This window comes from Grus americana, chromosome 13, assembly GCF_028858705.1.
Source record: "Grus americana isolate bGruAme1 chromosome 13, bGruAme1.mat, whole genome shotgun sequence".
NCBI lineage: Eukaryota > Metazoa > Chordata > Aves > Gruiformes > Gruidae > Grus > Grus americana.
Genome location: NC_072864.1, coordinates 5283149 through 5306524, shown reverse-complemented (window position 1 = coordinate 5306524; position 23376 = coordinate 5283149). Strand labels below are relative to the sequence as shown.

Here is a 23376-nt window from a genome sequence, read left to right as displayed (position 1 = left end):
GTGTGAAAACACATAATTTGAAATTACTTGCGTAATGTCTTTGTTGACCATGTGCTTATTGTTGATTCAACTTGCAGTTGCTAAAATAGAAGCTTTGATAGTGAAAGCCAGTACTGTTTCTTTTGGCAATAGAGCTTTCTTATGCTGTTTAAAATTGATGCTGAAATTATTGTGAAGTAATAAAGAATCTCCATTTACTGACAGGGTTTTAGTTTTGCCTATGAAAGTCTAGTTAATCAGCTCGAGCAGAAAGTTGAAGAGTAAAAGACAGAATAAGGAGGCTATCTGACTTCCTTAAACTCTTGTTATCGCCCCTTGTGGATCATTTCAGAGAAACTCCTCAGTTTGCTCAACAACTGCTTTGGGTCAGTTGATAAGTTTCCTGCAATCTGTAACTATGCTGCTCCAAGCTGGAAGCAATTTAGGTTTTATATTCACATGAATAAATATGATGGATGATACGTAATTTCTGTTTTTCTGGGATATCAAACATGAAAAGCTCCCCAGAAGCTTGAGTGATTGTGTGTATAAGGTGCCTTATCAATAGCAAGTTTTTTGCCCGAGAATTGCATGTGTTCACACTGAAAGGCCTGGAGTGCACTTGCCAGCCTTGGCAGCGTTTTTTTTTCTTATGTGTTTAATTCAAAATGTGTCTTGCCAACCTGTCTGCAGATTCTCTAGAGCAGGAATGCATTTATTTCCCCTTCCCAAACCAATGGACATTATAAGATAGAATTAGATAGAAAATTGCATATTATTTTATTATTTATCTTTTCCTCTTTTGTGTTTTTGTGTGTGTTTTCTGTTTTAAGATTCTTGATGAATTCAAAAAGGATTCCTCTGTGTTCATTCTTGGGTGAGACTCTTCATTTGTATTATTTTTCCACATTTCCATATGATTGTAGTGCTGCAGGATTGTTTTTTAATTACATTGCTGTTTTTTTTCTGATGCTTTAGTAAGTGAAAAGAAATAACACATGTTTTTGCATTCAGAAAAGTGAATTTATCATGGAAATAAGTCCTGAATATAATTTGATAAATGTTTTTTACCTTTTGACTGCAAAAATGGTATAGACTTGAAGAAGCACATTTGCCTATCTGATTTTACTAAGAGCTGAACAGACCTATCAAAGGACAATTTCATGGAGGAATTTTAATTTCAGTCTGGACAGCGGTGTGGTGCAAAGGCTTTGCCTAAACTGGAGCAGAATGCCGATAGTAACAGTTTCTGCATCTTTCACTTGGCAGACTTGAAAATTTAAGCAAGATGTGTACAGTGTGAAAAAGGAGGTCACAGTCATTGCTAACATTTTGACTGTGAATTAAACCGGTGTATCTTGGTTTCAAATATTACACAAATAGATTAAGGAAGTTGCTTTAAAAGTTTGCTCTGAATGTACTGCGTATTTCCTTAGCCCTTGGTCATGTCATATGAATTAAACTTTGTGAGGCTGCTTAAAAGCACATATTTATCAAGGATAGGTAGATTATAAATACTTCATTGGTACCAGATGATGCAGCATTTGTGTCCTACAAAAGGGAAAGCAGTTGTGCCACTTGGTGCAGCTGCATCTCGCCTCCATTTTCAGGAGGTTTTGATCTGTCACAGTAGATCATTTGAATAATACGTGGACAGAGTTATTTGTGGAAGTGTGGCTGTATGATAATTTAAAAGAACAGTGTCTCCATATGCCTCAACTAAACTTACACCACCCCTGTCAAGTGAATGCTGCTCATTTGCTACAAAGCAATGAGCACAGATTTAGTACTTTTCCCAGTACCAAAATCACTATCAGAAGTACATCAGGAATCCAGGAGGCTTTATTTAAAGTCTCAAAATACAATAATTAGATAATACAATATTACAAGCCTAATCTAAATTCTATTGAAGTTATAAAAAGTTTCTTGGTGGTGGCAGCACATTCATACTGTAAATCCAAGATACAAATCCATGTCATTTTCTGCTATAACATCTGATGACACTTGCTCTCTTATTTCTTTAGCTTCACTTTCTTTTTTTGTTTTTGTTTTTGTTTTTTTTTTTTAAAGAAATACTGACCGTCCAGATGCTTCAGCAGTTCATCTCCATGATTTTCAGAGATTTCTGCTACATGAGCAGCAGGTGGGAAGGGTGTAGAAATTCTGAGTTCTTTTTCTTAAGATTGTCTCTCAGAATTCTATGCTCATTAAAAAGAAATATGATGTGTCATAGAATATGATTGATGTCAGCTGTGATAGTAGGCCTTGGAAAGATTTCTTCTTCTTTGTTGCCATTGAAGTTCACAAGAACTATTATTTTTCATCTCTATAAAGACTCTGAAGGTGCACCAGAAAACAAGAGGGAGGAGAAAGTAAATCAGGTTTTAACAGGTCTCCATTTAGTCATGTACATAAACAGACAAGGATGTATGTCAAAGATGATAGCCTGGCCTGGTTACAGCTGTCATCATAGGTGCATCTGGGGTAATGTCTTGGCCATGGCCCCATTTGAGCAGCTCTTACATAAAAAGCTGAACTGACTGCCTGCATTCGAGTCACAGGTAACTTTCTATTGAATGAAGGCAGTTCCATGTCCCATACCTGCAAGCAGATAAGGATGGAGGCAGGGATTGGAACTGTATCTTCATAGTCTTCTATGTTATTTACCACAGACACCATGGGTAAAAATTGTGCAATATTTGCTAGGCGCTGCTACGCTCCAGATTTGCAAATATGATTGAAAAGTGAGACCTACGTTTCCTGTATAAACTTGCTACTTTCTTTTTCTTCCTATTTCACTGTGTTAAAAGGATGTTCAGATTGCACTTAGAAATGAGAGGGATTATAGTTAAGGCATATCCTTCAAGGAGGCCGGCTTTTTTTCTGTATGTGTGCATGCATATCTGTGCATATGTACTATGTATGTTGTGGGCCTCCAGTCTATATAAAGGTACTTAGATGGAGATCTTCTTTTTTTTTTTTCCCCCTTAGACATCATAGAGGAAACTTGTAAGATATGTGTAAAATATATTGGCAGTAAACTAGCCAGATGAGAGAGAAGTAAATCACCTCTGTAGGTCTCTGTTCCTTATTTGATTTTTATATAGAATAACACAACTTCTAAAGTTTTTTTTTCTACTGTATTATTATTATCTGAAGGAATCTTGGGCACAAGATCTCAGTAAAGTCCGAGAACGAATGACGAAGTTTATTGATGACACTATGAGAGAAACTGCTGAACCCTTCCTCTTTGTTGATGAGGTAAGATAACGATACTTTCTAATAGTTTCTCGTGGACTTTTTTTCTTGCACTGCTAGTTCCTAGTTTGTTAATTGGATGGCAGATCCTCTAGGCTTCTCTTCTATATTTCTGGATTTCTTTTAGTCTTGTATGGTAAAAACATTTAAATTCAGTCTCTCTGTTTGTATTGTAGTTCCTCACTTACCTTTTTGCAAAAGAAAACAGTATTTGGGATGAGAAATATGATTCAATAGATGCACAGGACATGAATAATCCTTTGTCCCACTACTGGATTTCTTCCTCTCATAACACGTAAGTTACCAAAACTCCCATTGTCTATCCCTGTTCAAACAGACCAGCACGTGTATGGAGAAAGTAATACTTCTAAATTCTGCCAGAAACATACTGCATGGATGTGTGAAACCTTCCTGAAGTGTGATGTAAATGTGGCAAATACAGTTTGTGGGACTCCTTTTTCCACTTCTCTTAAGATCTTAGAGTTTTTGAGATATAACCGAGCTACGCTCCCAGAAAACCCCGACCCTGAATCCTGTTACAAAAATAAAAAAATTCTTGAATTGAAACTGTTCCAGCCTCTCTGCTTTCAGAAATTAAAGTTACTGAGCTGGTGTCAGAATTAATTGTACCTGAAGATAAGAATGCTGTAAGGACCCCACTTGTCCTGTTGAAAATCCGATACTGTTAGTGTGATTTGTTGCCTTGGGAAAGGAGGCAGTGTACTATTAATAGATACTCTGACAGTTTACAGTGTCATAAAGTGGAAGAGATTTGGTCCTGAGCAGGAGAGGAATATGGAGACCTTAAATTAGCACATCTGATGATGAGGACTTGGTTATTCATGGTCTTTGCCTGGATGACATGGATTAGAGCAGGCAGAGGTGCTTGAGGCAGAGGAGGAGTGCAGTTTGCCATCCATACTCTTCTTAATTATTTTGAGTTTATTTTACAGCCAGAACTTTGAAGGCCTGGGGATTGTATTTTTGTTGTTACTGTTTTTAGAATTTCATGCTTAGTAACTTAGCTGCTGATTTCTGTAGTTTGTGTCTAAGGTATCCAGCCCTTTTCCTTGACAATCTGTGGTATGCAAGCTCTTTGGCCAAGTACAAACCTGTGTGGTGATGAGTGTGAACTGTCTTCAAATGAAGGGGATTTGCTCATCTAGCATTGTAATGAAAAAAGGTGTAAAGAGAGGGAGGAGAGGTGAACAAATAAAATGTTGCAGGGAATGAAGTAAAGTGGATATAGATATACCTTATAGGTATGTTTTGAAGTATAGGGTGTGGTATCTCTCTAAATACCCTCCACATCCCTCTAACGTGATTATGCCTCAGCATGATGAGGTTTAGGCATGTTTCAAAGCTCATTATTTGCTCTCCAGAAATGTGTCAGTTAGAGTTGGTTGATGTTTAGCTTGAGCCTTGAACCTCCTATAATTTGGTCCAGTCAAAAATCTGCTAGCATCAGGCTCAGCAGATTGCAGTTCTTCCATCACAAGTTTAAAAAAAAAAAGAAAGAAAAAAGAAAAATCAACATACAGTCTCCATGACAGGAGAAAAAATGTTGCCCAGGGAGTGAGTGGGAAATGGTTGAAATAGACTATCTGTCTTTTACAATTTCTTTTTACTCCTTAGATATCTGACAGGAGACCAGCTTCGAAGTGAGTCCTCCACAGAAGCTTACATCCGGTGCCTTAGAATGGGTTGTCGATGTATTGAGTGTAAGTAAAGAGTTTGTGGAGTGGTTTTTAACATGCTCTCCATATAAGTAGAGTTTCCCCTGTTTACCAAGAAAGAAAAAAGAACTGAAATCAAGAACTGGTTTGTTTTCTGAAATTGACGTTAGTCATATAAAAAACACTGATTCCCTAAATTGTTTTTCTTATGCCTCACTATTGCCCCATTGTTGTAGGCAGTTTAATAGGATAGAAAAGGACGATAACAACAACAACAATAATAATAGTGATAATGATGATGATGATAAAAGAATATACAAAACAAGTGTTGTACAGCACAGTTGTTCACCACCTCCAGACCAATGTCCAGCTAGTTCCCGAGCCACAGCTCTCCGTGGCCAACTTCCCTATACTGAGCATGATGTCATATGGTATGGAATATCCCTTTGGCCAGATTGGGTCAGCTGTCCTGGCTGTATCCTCTCCCAGCTTCTTGTGCACCTCCTGCGGAAGGAAGGCTCATGCCTCCTCACTGTCAAGGCATGGGAAACTGAAAAGTCCTTGGCTTATTTGTAAACACTGCTTAGCAACAGCTAAAACATTGGTGTGTTATCAATTTTTTTTTCATACTAAATCCAAAACACAGCATTATACCAGCTACCAGGAAGAGATTCAACTCTGTCTTAGCCAAAACCAGGATACCTGTTCACTTGCTCTGTTTCTTGTTCCCCTGGAATTTTAAGGAGATCATTCTAAATCTCACCTCACTGTACACCAAAAATTCAATCTTGGATCTACTATATGAAAGAATAGGATTTAAACTGGAATTACTTGCATAGTGTAGATAGATAGATAGTTTATTTGCCTTCATTATAATACAGATAAGCCTAAAGCACAGAAATTTTTGTAATTTGGTGCCATTTGTCATCGTGTTTAACTTGCTTGTAAATCAGTTGATGTCTTTGTGCATTTGCTCTCTAACTGTGTATGCGTCTTCATCCCTGTGCTTGTGTACCTTATTGAAAAGTTTGACTTTAATTTCATGTCATGTCACAAGTTACTTCATAAAACTAGTTGCTGCTGCCTATTCAATTTGGCTAATGCAAAATGTATTTCAAATTAGAGTTTCAGGGTTAAAATCGACAAAAGAGATAAGCTGTCAGCTTGCCACTTGTTGGAGTGTATTTATCCCTGGAAAATTATTGTAAACTAGTAGAGTGACAGTATAGCTGCTTGAATTCCTAATTTCCAGATTCCCACATGATAATGCTTTGGGAAAATTTTATATTGTATTTTATTTGTATTGCTCCTACTTAAATGAACTTAATTTTCTCTGTGAGAGATAAATTAATCTAATAGAATATTTTATTAGGACATTAAAGTCTATGACTCCATATGTGGAACACCAAAGATTTGGATGTATTCTTTTTACTGGAGTTACTTAAGTGACTGCTTTGGCTCTTCCTTTTTCCACCGATTGTCTTTCCTAGTGGATTGCTGGGATGGTCCTGATGGGAAACCCATCATTTACCATGGATGGACACGGACAACAAAGATCAAATTTGATGACGTAGTACAGGCAATCAAAGATCACGCCTTTGTTGCATCTGAGTAAGCTTTGATTTATTTTCCTTAAGTCTGTTTTCATATGCTCAGACCTTCCTGAACTTCTTTTCTCTGTAATCTGGAGCAAAAAGTAATAGAGGAATAATGACATTCTAGTAGTCTTCATTATTGCTGAATGTGGGTCTTTAATAGATTCAGTTTTGAGGAAAAGTCCCATTACATAACAATTTGGGGCTAAGGAAAGTAGTGAGTACCCTAAAGTGGTTCTCATCTCCTTGCTTGGGTCTTCTTCTATTAAATTGAAGCGTGAAACTTCAAATGCTGAATAGTATGTCTTTAAAAAAAAAAAAAAGAAAATCAATAAAAGTGACAAGGAACATACCTATCAGATGATGTTCATGTTGTAGGGGAAGTCCAAGCTGAGATGATGTAGAATTCATAGCATACCTCCTGAACTGATAACGTGGGTTTAAATCTGTGTCTCTGCTCTGCCCTTCAGTAACTTCTGCTAAAGGACAGCAAGAAATACTTCTGCAGGCACAACTGCAACAAAAGGAAGATTAAGAAAAATGTAAGCCTGCTACTGAATTAGACAGGAGACTTTGTGACTGGAGGAGGCTGAAGTACTCTATGCTTTCTCTGCCGCTGTTGTAAATATTGGGGCTAGAGCCCATGATATCCAAGGGGAAGCTTGCAGAACTAAGTCTGTTTAGTTTCAAGAAGAGGTTAATGAGGGAGTCTGGTTGCCGAATTCCACTACCTAGTGGATAATTATAGAGAAGATGGAGCCAGACTCTTCTCAGAGTGTATGTGAAGGAAAACAGACACAATTTTGAGGAGAGGAGAAACAAATTTTCACATAACGGTGCTTTAGCACTGAAACTGTGCCCAAAGAGCTTGGAAAGAATTTTTGTCCTTGCAGATACTCAGTTCTTGGCTGGACAAAACTCTGAGCAACCTGATCTAATCTAGGAATTGGGCCTTCCCAAAGAAGGGGTTTGGACTAGATGGCCTCCAGAGGTCCCTTCTGACCTCAACGATTCTGTGATTGCACATCTATTATTATTTGTTGTGTGTCCATCTCTATTCCTTTTGTCTTCTTGTTTGCTTTAAATATTTTCTTTGATCTTTGGGGGTGAGGGATGGTGCTGTTTTCCTTATCTTGCCAGTTGTAGCAAAAAGAAATTGTCTTCATTCACCTTTGTTTTCTCCATCAAAGATACCCCGTCATTCTGTCAATTGAAGAGCACTGTAGTGTGGAGCAGCAGCGTCACATGGCCAAAGTGTTCAAGGAGGTATTTGGGGATCAACTTTTAATGAAGCCTATTGAAGCCAGTGCAGATCAGCTACCGTCACCAACCCAGCTGAAAGAAAAAATCATCATCAAGGTAGGCTTGCTTTGTGTGCTGGTAAATAAAATAGGAAAACAAGAGCAGGAGCCAGAAATACTAATTCCGGCTTCACAGCTTAGCTGTTAGTTTCTGTTGAGAGGCGAGAAACCCCATGCTTGAAGTGTGTACTAGTAACATTTTGCAATATTATATGGAGTTCTGTAAAACTACATATTAAAGTGCTTGCTGTTGGTTTTCTGTGCAATAAGTGTTGCTAGTTCAAGTGCCAGATTGAATGTCAGCTCTTTTCTAGTCTTCCAGCTCCTGAAACGTCAGTGCTAAATTTCAGCAAGGATTCGCTGCTGCAGATGCTCATCATGGACTTCTTCCATAACGTGGCCTGCTTAAAAATGATAAAAATATGTTCATAGAATCATAGAATGGTTTGGGTTGGAAGGGACCTTAAAGCCCATCTAGTTCCAACCTCCCTGCCATGGGCAGGGACACCCTCCACTAGGCCAGGTTGCCCAAAGCCTCATCCAACCTGGCCTTCAACACTGCCAGGGAGCCAGGGACAGCCACAACCTCTCTGGGCAACCTGTTCCAGTGCCTCACCACCCTCACAGTGAAGAATTTCTTCCTACTATCTAACCTAAATCTCCCCTCCTTCAGCTTAAGGCCATTCCCCCTTGTCCTATCACTCCATGCCCTTGTAAACAGTTGTCATGGTTTAACCCCAGCCAGCAGCTAAGCCCGACACAGGCACTCGCTCACTCGCCCCATGGTGGGATGGGGGAGAGAATAGGAAGAGTGAAAGGGAGAAAACTCTTGGGTTGAGATAAAGACAGCTTAATAAGTAAAGCAAAAGCCGTGTCTGCAAGCAAAGCAAAACAAGGAGTTCATTCACCACTACCCATCAGCAGGCAGGTATTCAGCCACCTCCAGGAAAGCAGGGCTCCGTCACGCGTAACAGTGACTTGGGAAGACAAATGCCATCACTTTAAATGTCCCCTCCCTTCCTTCTTCTTCCCCCAGCTTTATATGCTGATCATGATGTCATATGGTAAGGAATATCCCTTGGGTCATTTGGGGTCAGCTGTTCCAGCTGTGTCCCTTCCCAACTCCTTGTGCACTCCCAGCCTACTCGCTGGTGGGGCTGTGTGTCCTGGCAGAAAAGGCCTTGACTCTGTGTAAGCACTGCTCAGCAGGAACCAAAACATCAACGCTGTTTTATCAACACTGTTTCCAGCACAAATCCAAAACATAGCCCCATAGTAGCTACTATGAAGAAAATTAACTCTATCCCAGCCAAAACCAGCATAACTGTCCCTCTCCAGCATTCTCGTAGGCCCCATTTAGGTACTGGAGGGTGCTCTAAGGTCTGCCCTGGAGCCTTCTCTTCTTCAGGCTGAACAACCCCACTCTCTCAGCCTGTCTTCATACGAGAGGTGCTCCAGCCCTCTGAGCATCTTCATGGCCTTTCTCTGGACTTGCTCCAACAGCTCCATGTCTTTCTTGTACTGGGGACCTCAGAGCTGGATGCAGTACTCCAGGTGGGGTCTCATGAGAGTGGAGTAGAGGGGGACAATAACCTCCCTTGACCTGCTGGTCATACTTCTTTTTATGCAGCACAGAATACAGCTGGCTTTCTGGGCTGCAAGGGCACAGTGCTGCGTCACGTTGAGCTTCTCGTCCACTAACACCCCGACGTCCTTCTCCTCAGGAAGAGGATTGAGAGAGCTCAATCCATTCTCCGCCCAGCCTGTGTTTGTGCTTGGGATTGCCCCGACCCATGTGCAGGACTTTGCACTTTGCCTTGTTGAACTTCATGAGGTTCACACAGGCCCACCTCTCAAGCCTGTCAAGGTCCTTCTGGATGGCATCCCTTCCCTGCAGCATGATGACTGCACCACACAGCTCAGTGTTGTTGGCAAACTTGTGAGGGTGCACTCAATCCCACTGTCTGTGTTGCTGACAATGATGTTAAACAGCACCAGTCCCCATACTGACTCCTGAGGAACGTCACTTGTCACTGGTCTCCAGTTTGATATCGAGCCATTGACCACAACTCTTTGAGTGCAACCATCCATCCGATTCCTTATCCGCTGAGTGGACTGTCTGTCAAATGCATGTCTCTCCAATTTAGAGATGAGGATGTCGTGCAGGACAGTGTCACATGCTTTGCAGAAGTCCAGGTAGACGACATCTGTTGCTCTTCTCTTATTCACCAACATTGTAACCCCTTCATAGAAGGCTACCAAATTTGTCAGGCATGATTTCCCCTTAGTGAAGCCATGCTGGCTGTCACCAGTCACCTTCCAAACTTCAGAAATTGATGGGTGTTTACTAACTCAGTGTGATTTAAATACGCAATTTAGCAAGCCACTTGTGAAACACAGAGGTGCTCCTATTAGAAGGCAGTCACTGTTAGTGTCTTACCTTCTGGGCAATACAGAAGCTTTACTCAGTACTGTTGTGCAACCAGATGAGGCAGATTACCAAAAGAAGACTTCTCAGGTTGAAACTCAGTAGAACTTTTCAAAAGGCAAAATTAGGTTGAGAATCTGAGTGCTGCTCGTGATCTCTGTAGTAAAATAATAATTACTTTTGTCCATGCTTCAGTTTTCCAGCTCTTGTAACAGCACTGCATCCTATGTATTAAACTTCTGACCAGAAGAAATAAGGGTAGATAGATACAAGCGTACAGCTCTTGAATGTAAGACTGGAAACAATAGCACCCCACTATAAGGTGCAAGAATTCTGTGTTTAATTTTTTGGGTTTATTTCCTTCCAGACTGTTGTTACCTTGCAGACCATAGTGGGGAGTTGCATAAGCACATGAATAACAACATGACAGATCTGATTTAAAGGGAATTATGTATGATGATGATGATGTTGTTGTTATTATTATTATTATTATAAAAAATAATTGCCCCATCTCTGGAAGGCCAGGTTGGATGGTGCTTTGAGCATCCTGGTCTAGTGGAGGGTGTCCCTGCCCATGGCAGGGGATTGGAACTAGGTGGTCTTTAAGATCCCTTCCAACCCAAACCATTCTATGATATGATTCTATGAGATGATAAACTACTATGAGTCTGCACAAGAGAACATCCGTATCACTCTGTCCTGTGTACCAGAGCATTAAATAGTCTTTAAATAGATCAGCACCTGCCAGTGAACTAGTTGTGTTGTTTGGCTTTTGTTTGGAAAATGTTGTCAGTAAACAGTCAGAGCAATTCTTGCTGTATGGGCCTGAGGGATTTTTCAGATAAGCTTGTCAAGTTGAAATCTACCTACAGGCTATGCAGAACTCAATGTAGTTGAGAGCTACTAGATATGAGACAATCCCATCATTAACTGCAATTAAGTATTTGATGTTACCCTTAGCCTCTTGAGCCACTGTTTTTTGCGAGCACTCTCAAGAAAGTAAAATTTATCCCCTCTTCTTGTAAAAGATTTCCCTTCTGCTCATTTTTCTTGTAGAAGAGTGAGTTCCCAATTCATTTTAATTCCTTATCTTTTTTTTGTTTTGGTTTTTGTTCCTTATGTCCTGCTGTCTGCAGAGGGATGCTTGTTTTATCCTTATTTCTTTGTATGTGTCACTTCATGTATTCTGTCCTCTAAAGAATGGTGAGCTTTTTTCAAACAAGTTGTTTCTTCATTGCTTGAATGATAACTCTAGTAAATTTTTAACCTTTATTATGAGATCTAAATTTTAAGGAAAGAAATTCCAGCCTTGTTGCATAAAGCCTTGTGGAACAGCTGTTGTTATGGTAATGACAGAAGAAGGCTGTGCAATGGAGGGAAATTCTTCCATTAGTACTGAATGTGAAGAAGTATTATGACCAGTTTTATATATGAGTCTATGTGAGTGTATGAATGTGGTGGTTTTCTTTCATTTTTAAGCACAAAAAACTGGGGCCGAAGGGGGACATTGATGTGAACTTGGAAGACAAGAAAGAAGAAAAAAAGCAACAAGGAGAACTTTACATGTGGGACACAATAGAACAGGTATCATTTATCTGGTATTTGCTGCAGTTTGTTACAAGGTTGTGTAATACTGAAAATTTACATGAATTGTCTCAGTATTTGTGAAAGTAATATTGTCAGTTGAACAAATGTGAATGAGGGGAAGAACATATTTTGTTTATAGTTATACCTTGTTTTGAAATTGTGGTTAGTGAGTTTCCCTCTGTCTTGTTAATGATTTTAATATCTCTCAACTTGTAGAAATGGACTCGGCACTACTGTGCTATTGCTGATGAAAAGCTTTCGTTCAGCGATGATGTAGAACAGAATGCTGATGAAGATTCATCAAAGGTGATGGCTATATTTTTTTTGTTTAAGCGTGTTCTTTTTAGTCTCTCAGATTATTTCAGATTCTACAGATGTGTATTTTTTATGCTGCTGTTGAAATTGTAGAGGATCCGTGTCAGATAACAAGTATATCTGGAGATAAAAAAATTTTAAAAAGGGTCTTTGCCAAGGTACTCCCGTTAACCCTATTTTTAATAAAATAACTTTTTCCCTTGGCTAATTAAAGACTTGCAAAGAGGAGTACAAAGACAATGAAGTAGAATTTGTGTACTTAAATGCTAATGCTGATGTGTGCACTGACAATCAAAGTCTATATGCCATTGGCTAAGTATTATTGCTATTCTCAAACTAGACAGTATGATGGGCTAAGGTTTGTTGTGTTAGTAATACTGCACACCTCTTACACAGTGCCTGTTGTTCTGTCACATTTGCAAAGTGTTTGTCACAGGTGAGCACGTGTTACTTGGCTGTTGCGTGTGGTGAAGCAGAAACTTGAGGCTCAGTAAGGGTTGCAATAGCGGTGATGTTCAGCATGGTTTCTTGTTCTGACCTTTTGGGTTTCCATGCACACGCTTTCATTGCTAACATGTACATGCATGGTTCAGAGATCTCTCAATGTCAGTAAAATAATTAATGTGTAAGGAAGAATACAGATGTATCCTGGAAAAAGCTGATTAGAAACTCTGAATAAGCAGTAGGGTGTTTTGCCTTGAAAATATAAATCAGTGTTTGCATTGCTGCATTCTTTCACTTTCTGTTGATTACATATTTGAATGAGGCTGAAGCTGATCACTGCTCCAAAGAGATGGCTTGACAGGGTGACTATAAAGGTGACTGGCTTATTTGTGGAAGGGAGAGTTCAGGGCTAGGAAGAGCTGAAATCCTGAAATAGTATATTGTTATATCAATAATAAGTACTTTGTTTCAAAATCATAAAATGAGAAATGCACTATAAAAATTCTTATTTTCTGGTCTAGGAGGTGAAACGTACTGAACTACACTTAAAAGAGAAATGGTTCCATGGGAAAATGAAAGAGGGGAGAGCCACTGCTGAGAAACTGCTCCAGGAATATTGTGCTGAAATGGGTGGCAAGGATGGGACATTCCTAGTTAGGGAAAGTGAGGCTTTCCCTAACGATTGCACCTTGTCATTCTGGTATGGTGATTGTCACAAACATTTTATGTGGGTTTTGTTTGTTTTATGGCATTGCATAAAAATGTATGTATTTTTCAAGTAGGCATTTATAGCTGCGAGAAGATAGGAATAAAGAGTTTCTATAATTACTGGAATGTTATTGATGGGATTGTGAAAGACTATTTGGTAAATTAAACTTCAGTGTAGCATAGTGTATTTTGGGAGAGCAGGCTTTATTTGAAGTGTTGTCAAGAGAGGACTGACTGGTTTGATTCCCTGCCTCCCTCTTCTAGTGCTGTGGCAGGATATAGGATTTGTTATTTCCTCAATGAGTGGGCCAAAATTTGATCTTTTAATTTAGGTGTAAATTACTCGTTTCCACACTGAAAAGGTAGTCATGTGAGTGTACCTTTATTAGCGGAGATTGATCTTTTCAATGAAAGGATCCTCTAGAGGGAAAAGAATAAAGAATTTTTAGGGTTTTTTGGTGGGTAGTTTGTGGGGGTTTTTTGGTAGCCTGGGGTTTTTTTTCTTCTGGTTGGGACATTATAAGAAACAGTGTACCAGATGAATTTCTGACCCAGGAGCTGTCAGAGCAAATTTTGCAGGAAGTAAGTGTATGCCAGATTTTAAACCATTGTGGGTTGAAAATTATTATTGTCAGTCCTGTAATCTTACTTGTCAGGATTTTTGTTGCTGTTTTTACTTTCGTTGTTTTAAGAGATGATACAGATTTCTTGCCTCTTTGCAAGCGCACCAAGTAGTTAACCACGAACAGGTGAGGAAATGCTTCAAAAGAAGAAAGCCTGTTATAAAACCCTTTTTTTCCTTATGCCCCTTTTCACTTCTTCAGGAGATCAGGTAGAGTCCAGCACTGCCGGATCCGTTCTTCAAGTGATGGGGACACTGTGAAATACTACCTGACGGACAACCTCACTTTTGATAGCATCTATGATCTCATTCAACACTACAAGGAGGCCCACTTACGATGTGCTGAATTTGAGCTGCGTCTGACTGATGCTGTGCCTAATCCTAGCCCACATGAGAATAAAGAGTATGTACAGCAGAAGGCAAGCACCAGGGTTGTTATGTCAGTGTCCTTTGCATTGTTTTAGATGGTCTTGGATTTTTGCATAGAAAGTTCCCTGGATTCAGGAGCACACCTGAGCATTGCTTGTCCACGGTTATCATAGGAGTAGGCTTCCCTGAAAGATGCTGAGTAAGATCACTGACTTTGTGAGAACCCGGTACAACAGAGGACAGTCACTGGGAAAGCAATTTACTAGCAGCAGCTAAGAAAATCAGTGAGAACTGTAATGCTGTGGAAGCGTGCCAACGCCTTCTCTCTTTGCTCAGTGTTTTACAAAACCCAGTGGGTTGGATTAGATATTTAGTAGTTGGCCGTAGTCTGGGAACTAAGTGGTCACAGTCTGTGCCATCTGGAAACCCTGTTACTGGGGCAGTGAGTCCAAACAGTTACGTTTTCCTAATCCCGCCCTCCACGCCGCCACTGTCAGAGCTGGTTCGGCTGACTTCGCCCTATGCTGAGAGAAGTAGTATAGCTTGGTGTTTAGTTCCAGCTGGTATTTGCCTGATGTAGATCCTGGGCAGAGCTTGCTCATGTTTGCTGGCAGAACACTGTAATCACTTCCCTTTGTTCTGTTTTCTTTACAATGAGAAAAAGTAAATCTCCTTTGCATGTGAAATATTGATCTGTGACTAAAACTTCTTTTTTGCCTCCTTGGAGATCTGGGAGTCACTGACCACCCATGGATAACTTTGGAAACCAGTGAGAGAGAAGGGTAGAGTTGAAGGTTTAGGTTTTCCTGCCTTTCTATATAAGGTGGAGATGTACTGCCAGTGTAAGTGGCCACACCTTCGCTGAAGACGCGTTAGATCCAAGATAGGTCCATCCCTACAGCGAAAGATAAAATCAAGCTCTTTATAAAAGAATTCAAATGCCTGGTGTTTTTCTTTTGTCTGTGTTTGGGCTTTTCCTTAAATCTGCTATGTCAAAACTGGTTAAACTACTGAAAAGGCAATGGTAGACTAAAAGCAGGATCCAGTGCCTTTGTTTCAGGAAGAAATGCAGATTTATGTTTTATCATTTCAGACAGACAAGGTATTCTCATATATTCTTGATGCTTTCATCCAAAATAAACTGCTGTGTTACAATGTTTTGTAATAAGCTGCTGTCATAGGTGGCAAGATGGGGAAAATCTAATGCATAATTTTTCTTGTAATGTTTGCAACTCTATTGTTAATAGCACTACCTGTTGTTCTTACTGAATGACATATGACAAGCTTTGTAATCCTTTGTCCATTTTGATTTTTAACTGTTGTAGTTGGTACTATAGCAACTTGAGTCGGGGAGAAGCAGAAGACATGCTGATGCGAATTCCTCGAGATGGAGCCTTTCTGATTAGAAAGAGAGATGAGCCTGATTCGTTTGCCATGACTTTCAGGTAAAAAAAGACAGATATGACTACATTACCTAGTAGCCCAACGATGTTCTGTTTTTCTCTTATTTAAGAAATACTGCGGTCTTTTTAGAGTCATAAATTTTTTGCTTTCAAACTTTGAGTAATTAGCATGGTTGATTTGTGCAGCAGGTTGACGTATGAGACTGTGTACAAGAGTTAATTTGTGACTAGAATAAACCTTTATGCTTTTATACAGAATATTTGGGCACCGACTGTCCCTTTCTTCCCATACAGAACTGTGCATGGCCTTTCCTCACTTCCTTGATGCTCCTTACTACAGGGTGTTATTCTGAAGTTTTCTTTGGTGCTAGTTCAGCAGTGATTCTAGGTCCTTATCCCCTGGAAATCCTGCCCTGTTGTATAACTGGCCAAAATGAAATGTCAAAATGAAATTGTCAGCTTTTCTTGCCAGGGAAAATATTTTTGAAAGTGTGGTTATTGCAACAACTTTAATAAAATGAGTAGAATTCTGCTGTTCTCCATTGTGCCTTCAAATCAAACTGCATTTATTTGAAAATGCATATTTCTGCAACATATAAAATTGCTTTGGAAAAACAAATACTTGTTTTCCTCTTATTTACATGCCTTACTGTGTATAGAGGATGTCCAGAATTCCCCCGTCCCCTGTGTACTTCAGTTTTAAGCTTTCTGCTGTTATCAAAGTGGATAAGTAACTTGAGCTGCAGCATCTCAATAAAACCATTTCATAGTGGGGAAAACAAAAAGTACCAAAACTTCAGCAGCTTGAAGAGGATGCAGGGGTCTTCTGTGGGTGGGATGGTTGTCAGCAGATGGTTTTACTGTTATCAGTGCAAGCACAAACCTTGTGTTCAAGCACAAGAGATATTTATTTATTTATTTTTCTTTCAAAATTGATTCCTGTAGTTATCACAATGAGTACAGGGAAGAGATAGGTACTCATTTCAAAGGGAGTGTATCTGTTGCTTAGGGACAGCAGCAGATCAGCAGCAGTGGATTCCAGAGGGACTCTCAGTCTGAGCACAGACATTTGTGTTAGTATGAAGAAGACAGAATACCTATCTGTAGAGGAAAAAAATAGGGAAATTTAATCTAAGCAAAAACGTGGATTTGTCCCAAGGCCCTGTACGTTGTAGAAAAGTGAGAATGTCTTGTTGTGAATTTAATCAAGCAACTGGAATTAAATTCGAATAAGAGGCTTTGGAACAGGGAGAAATTATTTCACAGGATTAAGATGCACAAAGCAGTTTTGGTCCAGTTTGCAGCACTGGTGCTCTCACTGGAAGTACCAATACCTTTTACAGCACCTGCACTTGTTTCACAGAGCGGAGGGGAAGGTGAAGCACTTCCGAATTCAGCAAGAAGGGCGCCATTTTGTGCTTGGAACCTCAGCCTATTTTGAGAGTTTAGTGGAGCTGGTAACATACTATGAGAAGCATCCACTGTACAGGAAAATGAAGTTGCGTTACCCGGTGACTGAGGAGCTGCTGGAACGCTACAGCATGGTAAGTGATGATCTTTGTACGAGTGCCAGTTGCTGTAGTGGACGGAGTCCCAGATCTAGACCTGGGGGTGCTGCGTTTGGTTCTGGCAGTGGTAGATGACCTCTGGGGGAGGTTAAGCAGGCAGTTTTCTTATCTGTGAAATTGAGATGGTTATACTGACTTCTCTCACAAAGGTTTTGAAATACATGAAGGAGAGCGCTTCACCTTCGATAACAGGTCAACTCTTGCCTTCCTCATGATTTAGTTAGAAAAGCTGCTCTGTGAAGTGGGGGATCGTTGCTCTGCTAAACTGAGATTTTGATAATAACCTTGCCTGCAGTTGACCCTCTGTTCTGTTGCTGGAGTGGGCAGAAATCTTAAAACGATCATGCAGATACCAATTGCTAAGCATTTAAGAAAAAATGAAATATTCTGCCATGCCTCTTGCTCTGGATGGGCATCGGCATTTGCTTCACTGCACTGGAGCCATCTCAGGGATGGTGCCCAACTGCCTTCTGTGGTAAAAGTGAGAGGTACTTCTGAAGGCTCACTCTTTGAGATAAACATGAGGAAATCTCCCCAAGAGATACTTGTCTCTGTCCATTGACTAAACTAGGAGCCTGGATAATTAGCTCAGAATAGAGGTCTACTTTCCTGATGGATGTGTTTCATGATGAGAGAGCTTTGCCAAGGTAACTGGCTTTTGAAAAGCCTGAGATGCTGTCTTCTGTTTTCAAATATATTTCTGTTAGAAGCTGCAGGAAAAACATGTCTGGCATGTTTGAGGAAATCAAAATCTGGGTTTTTTGTTTCTTCTGGTGAGACTAAGAGGGTCTGAAAAGATTTTAGACCTCAGGATTTTTGATAATGTTGCCTATAGCTGAGGTTCTGTATCCTAGGACTGGGCCCAAATGGGAACACAAGGAGATAATAAAATGAAAAATACGAGGGTGTATATTGTTTTAGAATTTTTATCTAATAGTGAAACCAATACTGGAACTGAAGTACTGTAACACAGAAATCATAAGTGTAGGTGTTGCCTTCCCTGGTTGCAATCTCAAAGCTATTTGACTGATTAAGAGATACCTTTGTGGGGTATTGCTGTTTCATTGTGTTTTACCGCTCATTAAACTGAGGCGTAGGCAGGTTAAATAACAAACTCACATTCTGCTATGTTCAACTATAGAAATAAGCATAACATAGGTGTCTGGCTTCCCTCCTCTTCTGTTTGCCTATGTATTGTCAGAAAGGTGGTTTCAGCAATGCATGTTCTATTAAGTACTTTTATAATTTTTGATTCCTGTATCTTAATTATTTTTTTCCTTCTTCCTGTTTTTAGGAAAAAGATATTAACTCCCTTTATGATGTCAAGATGTACGTGGAACCCAGTGAAATCACCCCTACAGTGGTACGCTTAGAGAGATATTCATACTTACTGTAGACTTCTGAAAGTTATGAAACTTGTTCGTTGATTTCCTGTTAGCAGTAATGAAAAGGATAATTGAAAGCATTAGGCTGCTTGATTTATGGGCGACTGGACAGCAGAAATTTGAAGGGTGTGACTGTTATCTAGCATCTCTTTAAAATTTGTATGCACACATTTTCCTGTGTGCAAATCCTGTATTGATTCCCCAAATTTCCGGTATGGATGAATTTTTGCTATTGAGTCTGTGGAGGCAATTTGATATGGCATGCATGCTTATGCAGGTACGCCTCCAAATGAAATAACCTATGAGAAGATTCAATTTGAGAAGGCCAAATCCTCATGGAAAGAAAGTACAACGTGTAACCCCCAAGTGTATCTGTGTCTGTCTGTGTGTTTATGAGCACTGTTATTTGTCCGTGCACAAAATTGTCACAGTTCCACTAGCAAACACAGCCTGCATGCACAAATAGGTGCAGAATTCATTTACGTGCTTTCTATGTAAAAATGATGTCTTTGGTTTACTAATGAGTTATTAAAGTTTGTTGTCTTTTAAGATATATGTAATGTTTTAAAACAAGTGGCACGGCGAACATCTACTTACCTCTAATTCTTGTTAGGGCTTGCCTACTTGTAAATTCTCATAAAAGTTCACCTGCTTGTAAATTTTATGGCTGTAATTTTCTTTAGTCTTTTTAGCCAATGAATTTGCATTGCTGCTGAAGAATTTGGGTAGTAGTAAATTCCAGATTAAAAAATGCTTGTCCTGCTGAAACTGTTTGTCTTCATAAAGGAAATGTGACTAGCAGGATGGCTGATGTGGTTTTGAAGTGGAGGCTTTGTAGGCATCTAAGGCTACAAACTGACTGCATATGGATACGTGTAATGAAGATAGAGGATTGCTATTTCACTGTGTGGGGTTTTTTTTTTTTTACTTTTTTTGCCTCCACAGTAATTCTGTTGCAGCACTAAAAAAAAAAAAAAGATTCTTTTTTTCTTTTTCTTTTTGTCTAAGCTGGTACTTGAAGAATAGCAGTTAAGTAGCATCACTTGCTTCCACCAATAGATGTCACTCTGGAACTTTAGTATTATGTTTTCTAAGCTTCATAACAAAAAGGGATCCTATCCCCCCTCTTTTTTTTTTTTTTTAAATTGCATTATTGATCATTTTATGACCCGTCCCCCTAGATGACCCCTCTGCTCTGTTTCTCTTAAAGCCTCAGAGAACAGTGAAAGCCTTGTATGACTACAGAGCCAAAAGAAGTGATGAATTGAGCTTCTCTCGAGGAGCTTTAATTCATAATGTCACAAAGGAAACTGGAGGCTGGTAAGGACAAATATTCCTCATAGGAGAACTTCTGGTGACTACTAGATGGAGGAAAAAAATTGAGCTTTGGGTAGTAGTTTTTAAAAACTTTGCCTATTATCTGATTGCTGCTTATTAACTTTGGCCTTATAAATCTTAATGCCAGTGCATTTAAAAAAAGACCAACCAAAACCCTCTCATCCTCACGTCTCCTTTCATATCTTTTCCATTTTTCTATCCTACAGCAATAACCTCAGTCTGCAGAACCTCCATAGCCCAGTGTATCCAGTATTTTTCCTTTACTATATTCATCCTTCCCGGACTCTTGTGCATTCTGGGAAGTCATGCATCTGTTACCATTGTCATCATTGCTGCTTCTTTCCTTGCTCCGCTAAGTACTTCTTGGGAATCAACCCCACCTTTTTCAGTTATTTGTACAATCCTCTTTCGTAAGAGGTTTTCTTTCTTAGCTGGCTTGTAAATTGCTTGGAAAGCTTGGGAATCTAATGTTTCCCTGTAGTTTCTGCAGGGTAATCAACCACATAATAGTATTTTTAATACTGGAGGGGGAAAAAGCCTCTTAAGTCATTAACTGCAGTTTACAGTAACTGTAATCCCTCTGAAATCATCTGTTACTACAGTTAATGATTATTTTGTTAAAGCTTTTAGCTACTTCATCACTTTATATTTTGGTGATAGCCAGCTAGACAAGCTCGTGTGGGGTATTAATGACCAATTTCTTGAGGATTATTGCTTCATTAATGGCCTATTTCAGCTCTTTAACTATTTTTTTATATATATATATATACACACTTTTCTTTTAAAATTCAGGTGGAAGGGGGATTATGGAGAAAAAGTCCAACACTATTTTCCATCTAATTATGTTGAAGACCTGTCATCTGCTAACTCTTTTGAGCTTGAAAGCCAGGTGAGGGTTAAGGTTTGTCTGCTGTGTTTCCCTGGATGACGATACCTACTGGAAGTGGAAGTCTGGTTTATAGAATTATGACTCTGCATGCTGTATTTGCGAGAACACAGAGAAATGCATTCTTCACTGTTCTCTGCTGCTGAATGGTTTTGTCAGGACATCCCTCATAGAAAACTACCTAAGGAGATAGCTAATTTGGTGGGGTTTTAGGAGATCATGATGATTTCCTGCTAATGAAAATCACACCAGATTAGATTTTTCAGATAGTTTGGCTAAATGGTAATGTGCCTGAGACTTTTTAACCAGTTTGCCTGTATCATTACTGCCTTAATATTTGAAAATAAGAAAACTGTGTGTCCAAACACATCTTACTAGCCACACTCTGTTATTAAGTTTCTATGCATAACTAACCCTATACTGTGTGTGTCAAAACTGTCTAAAAATCTAGTCCAGAGCCCTGGACAAAGATCTCTTCAACAAAACTCGATAGTTTTGACAATTTGTAGTTTTGAAAATAAAACGTTGAATTCTTTTGCTGTTCTGTAACACTTCCAATGATTTGCCAGGAGTCTTTGGAGGAAAACACACGTATTAAATTCCTCACCCTTCTCCCCGGTCATTGCAGCTTTAAGCAGACCTCAAAAATGAGCAGTTGTGTCAGGACAGAAGCTGCACTCCTCTTTTTGACTGTTTTCACTGTAGAGATTCTCATGTGTTTCTCGAAATGAGAAATTCTTTATGTGGAAAGAGGCTTTTAAGCATTATACTGGGCATGCTTTCAATGAAACTGAGGTTAGATTTAATGGTGCATGTTTATTATTTGTTAATGTCCTGTGCATATTCACTCAAGAGAAGGTTTAGGGTCATGAGACTTAACTCATGTTTTTCAGATTATCGAGGACAATCCATTAGGCTCTCTGTGTCGTGGCATACTGGTACTCAATGCATACAGCGTTGGTATGTATTTTCTGATGCTTACACGTAGACTCCTGAGCTTTCTGTGTTGAGTAGACTCTTTAATGTGTTGCAGGAAAGATATGGTTTTGGTTTTTAAAGAAAAAACCCCCAACATCTCCTTGTATTAATACAGTTAATACAATTAATATGATGAAACTTGATTATACTCACTGTTGCAATAAATCAACAATGACGACTTAGAAGAAGAACTGTTAGATTTTATTATAAATTTCTTACTACTGTGTTGCCTAACAGTGAAAATGCCACAAGGGAAACACAAAAAGCCTTTTGTCTTCATTCTGGAACCTAAGAATCCAGAAGATCCGTGTGTTGAGTTTGCGACTGATAAGGTAGAAGAACTCTTTGAATGGTACCAAAGTATCCGTGAAATCACTTGGAAAACTACGGAAGAGGTATTGATAAAAATCTATCCATTGTTTTTTATAATGTACTGCTATAAATTTACAGTAGGATTTGTCTTTAGCTGCTATACATTGCTGAACCTTGCTAAGGCCTGGTCCTTCACTGTCTTGCATTTTGTCCATTTTGTTGATGCTGTGAATCTTGTTCCCTAAACTCTTTTGGGAATGCTATGTAAATTAGCATTTCATGTAAATTTATGTTAACAGGAGTCTTTCAGCAGAGTACTGTCTGTGTCGCACCCTGCACCTCAGTGGAGAAGTGTGCTTAGTAGTACAAAGTAGATGCCATTACAGTTTTACATCTGGTTACATTGGTTCAATCCTGGTGTTAGGCAGAAAAAACTCAGATACTAGACTGTTCTGTTCAGAGCTGGGAATCCACTAGTGAGTATATGTGAAATCTGAGCTGCCTTTGCCTAAACTGTTCTTAATCCTGTTTACTAACTCTGCTTTCCAGTGAATGCAGTGGCACTGATAGGGCATTGTTTAGTTCATACTATATTTATTTGTAACTAATAGGCACAATCTGGATTTGCCAGATCTTCAGTAGTAGTATTTCTAAATCCTTGCTTAAAGATTTAAGGATTCTGCCTAAGTTTAGGTTTTATGGCCCTCTACAAGTTCTGCCACTTAAAGACATTCTTTAGGACTTGCTTTTCCTGTTCTGATGTATTAATTTACCTCCCTTTACCTAGAAATACTTTTCTATTATTTAAGAAATCTTTGACATGACCAAAAAAGCCCTTACAATGACTATGCTTAAGTATATTCTTTCCTTTGTTGCTTTTATTCACTTTTTATTGTTAAGTGGGTGATATGAGTGATGGAAAATGTGTTTCAGTACCATGTTGGCTCATGCTGTTTATCTGTCATCTGGAGTGGTTGTGCTCTGAGGGTCATCATAATCCTATTTATAGCAGGCAAGTTGGTGTCTCAAGCAGAGGACTGCAGATTCAGGAAGGGAAGAAGCAACAGGAGCTGTTGACCTATTGTTGGGGGAGGAGAGCTACGGTTCTTATGCCAGGCTTTCATTTAGAAATAAAAATGAGAAAAAGAGAAGCATGACCCAGAAGTGCCTCTAAATGGAATGTTTTTATGGTACATCAATGGCTTTTCAGGAGTTTGGCAGCTT

At 39.3% G+C, this 23376-nt stretch overlaps 1 protein-coding gene across 3 annotated transcripts in view; it reads left to right on the top strand.

The window, feature by feature from the left end:
* The window catches only part of PLCG2 (phospholipase C gamma 2), a 78278-nt gene that overhangs the window by 40845 nt on the left and 14057 nt on the right, over window positions 1–23376 (top strand). For all 3 annotated transcript variants that reach the window (XM_054840716.1, XM_054840717.1, XM_054840715.1), the window contains 18 exons: window positions 813–856; window positions 2050–2122; window positions 3139–3240; window positions 3414–3532; window positions 4873–4958; window positions 6404–6524; window positions 7699–7867; window positions 11717–11821; window positions 12041–12130; window positions 13105–13283; window positions 14116–14316; window positions 15608–15727; window positions 17049–17229; window positions 18548–18616; window positions 19849–19958; window positions 20769–20865; window positions 21756–21822; window positions 22078–22235. In XM_054840716.1, coding sequence (XP_054696691.1) covers window positions 813–856; window positions 2050–2122; window positions 3139–3240; window positions 3414–3532; window positions 4873–4958; window positions 6404–6524; window positions 7699–7867; window positions 11717–11821; window positions 12041–12130; window positions 13105–13283; window positions 14116–14316; window positions 15608–15727; window positions 17049–17229; window positions 18548–18616; window positions 19849–19958; window positions 20769–20865; window positions 21756–21822; window positions 22078–22235 — 2091 coding nt within the window. The remainder of the gene's footprint in view (window positions 1–812; window positions 857–2049; window positions 2123–3138; window positions 3241–3413; window positions 3533–4872; window positions 4959–6403; window positions 6525–7698; window positions 7868–11716; window positions 11822–12040; window positions 12131–13104; window positions 13284–14115; window positions 14317–15607; window positions 15728–17048; window positions 17230–18547; window positions 18617–19848; window positions 19959–20768; window positions 20866–21755; window positions 21823–22077; window positions 22236–23376) is intronic.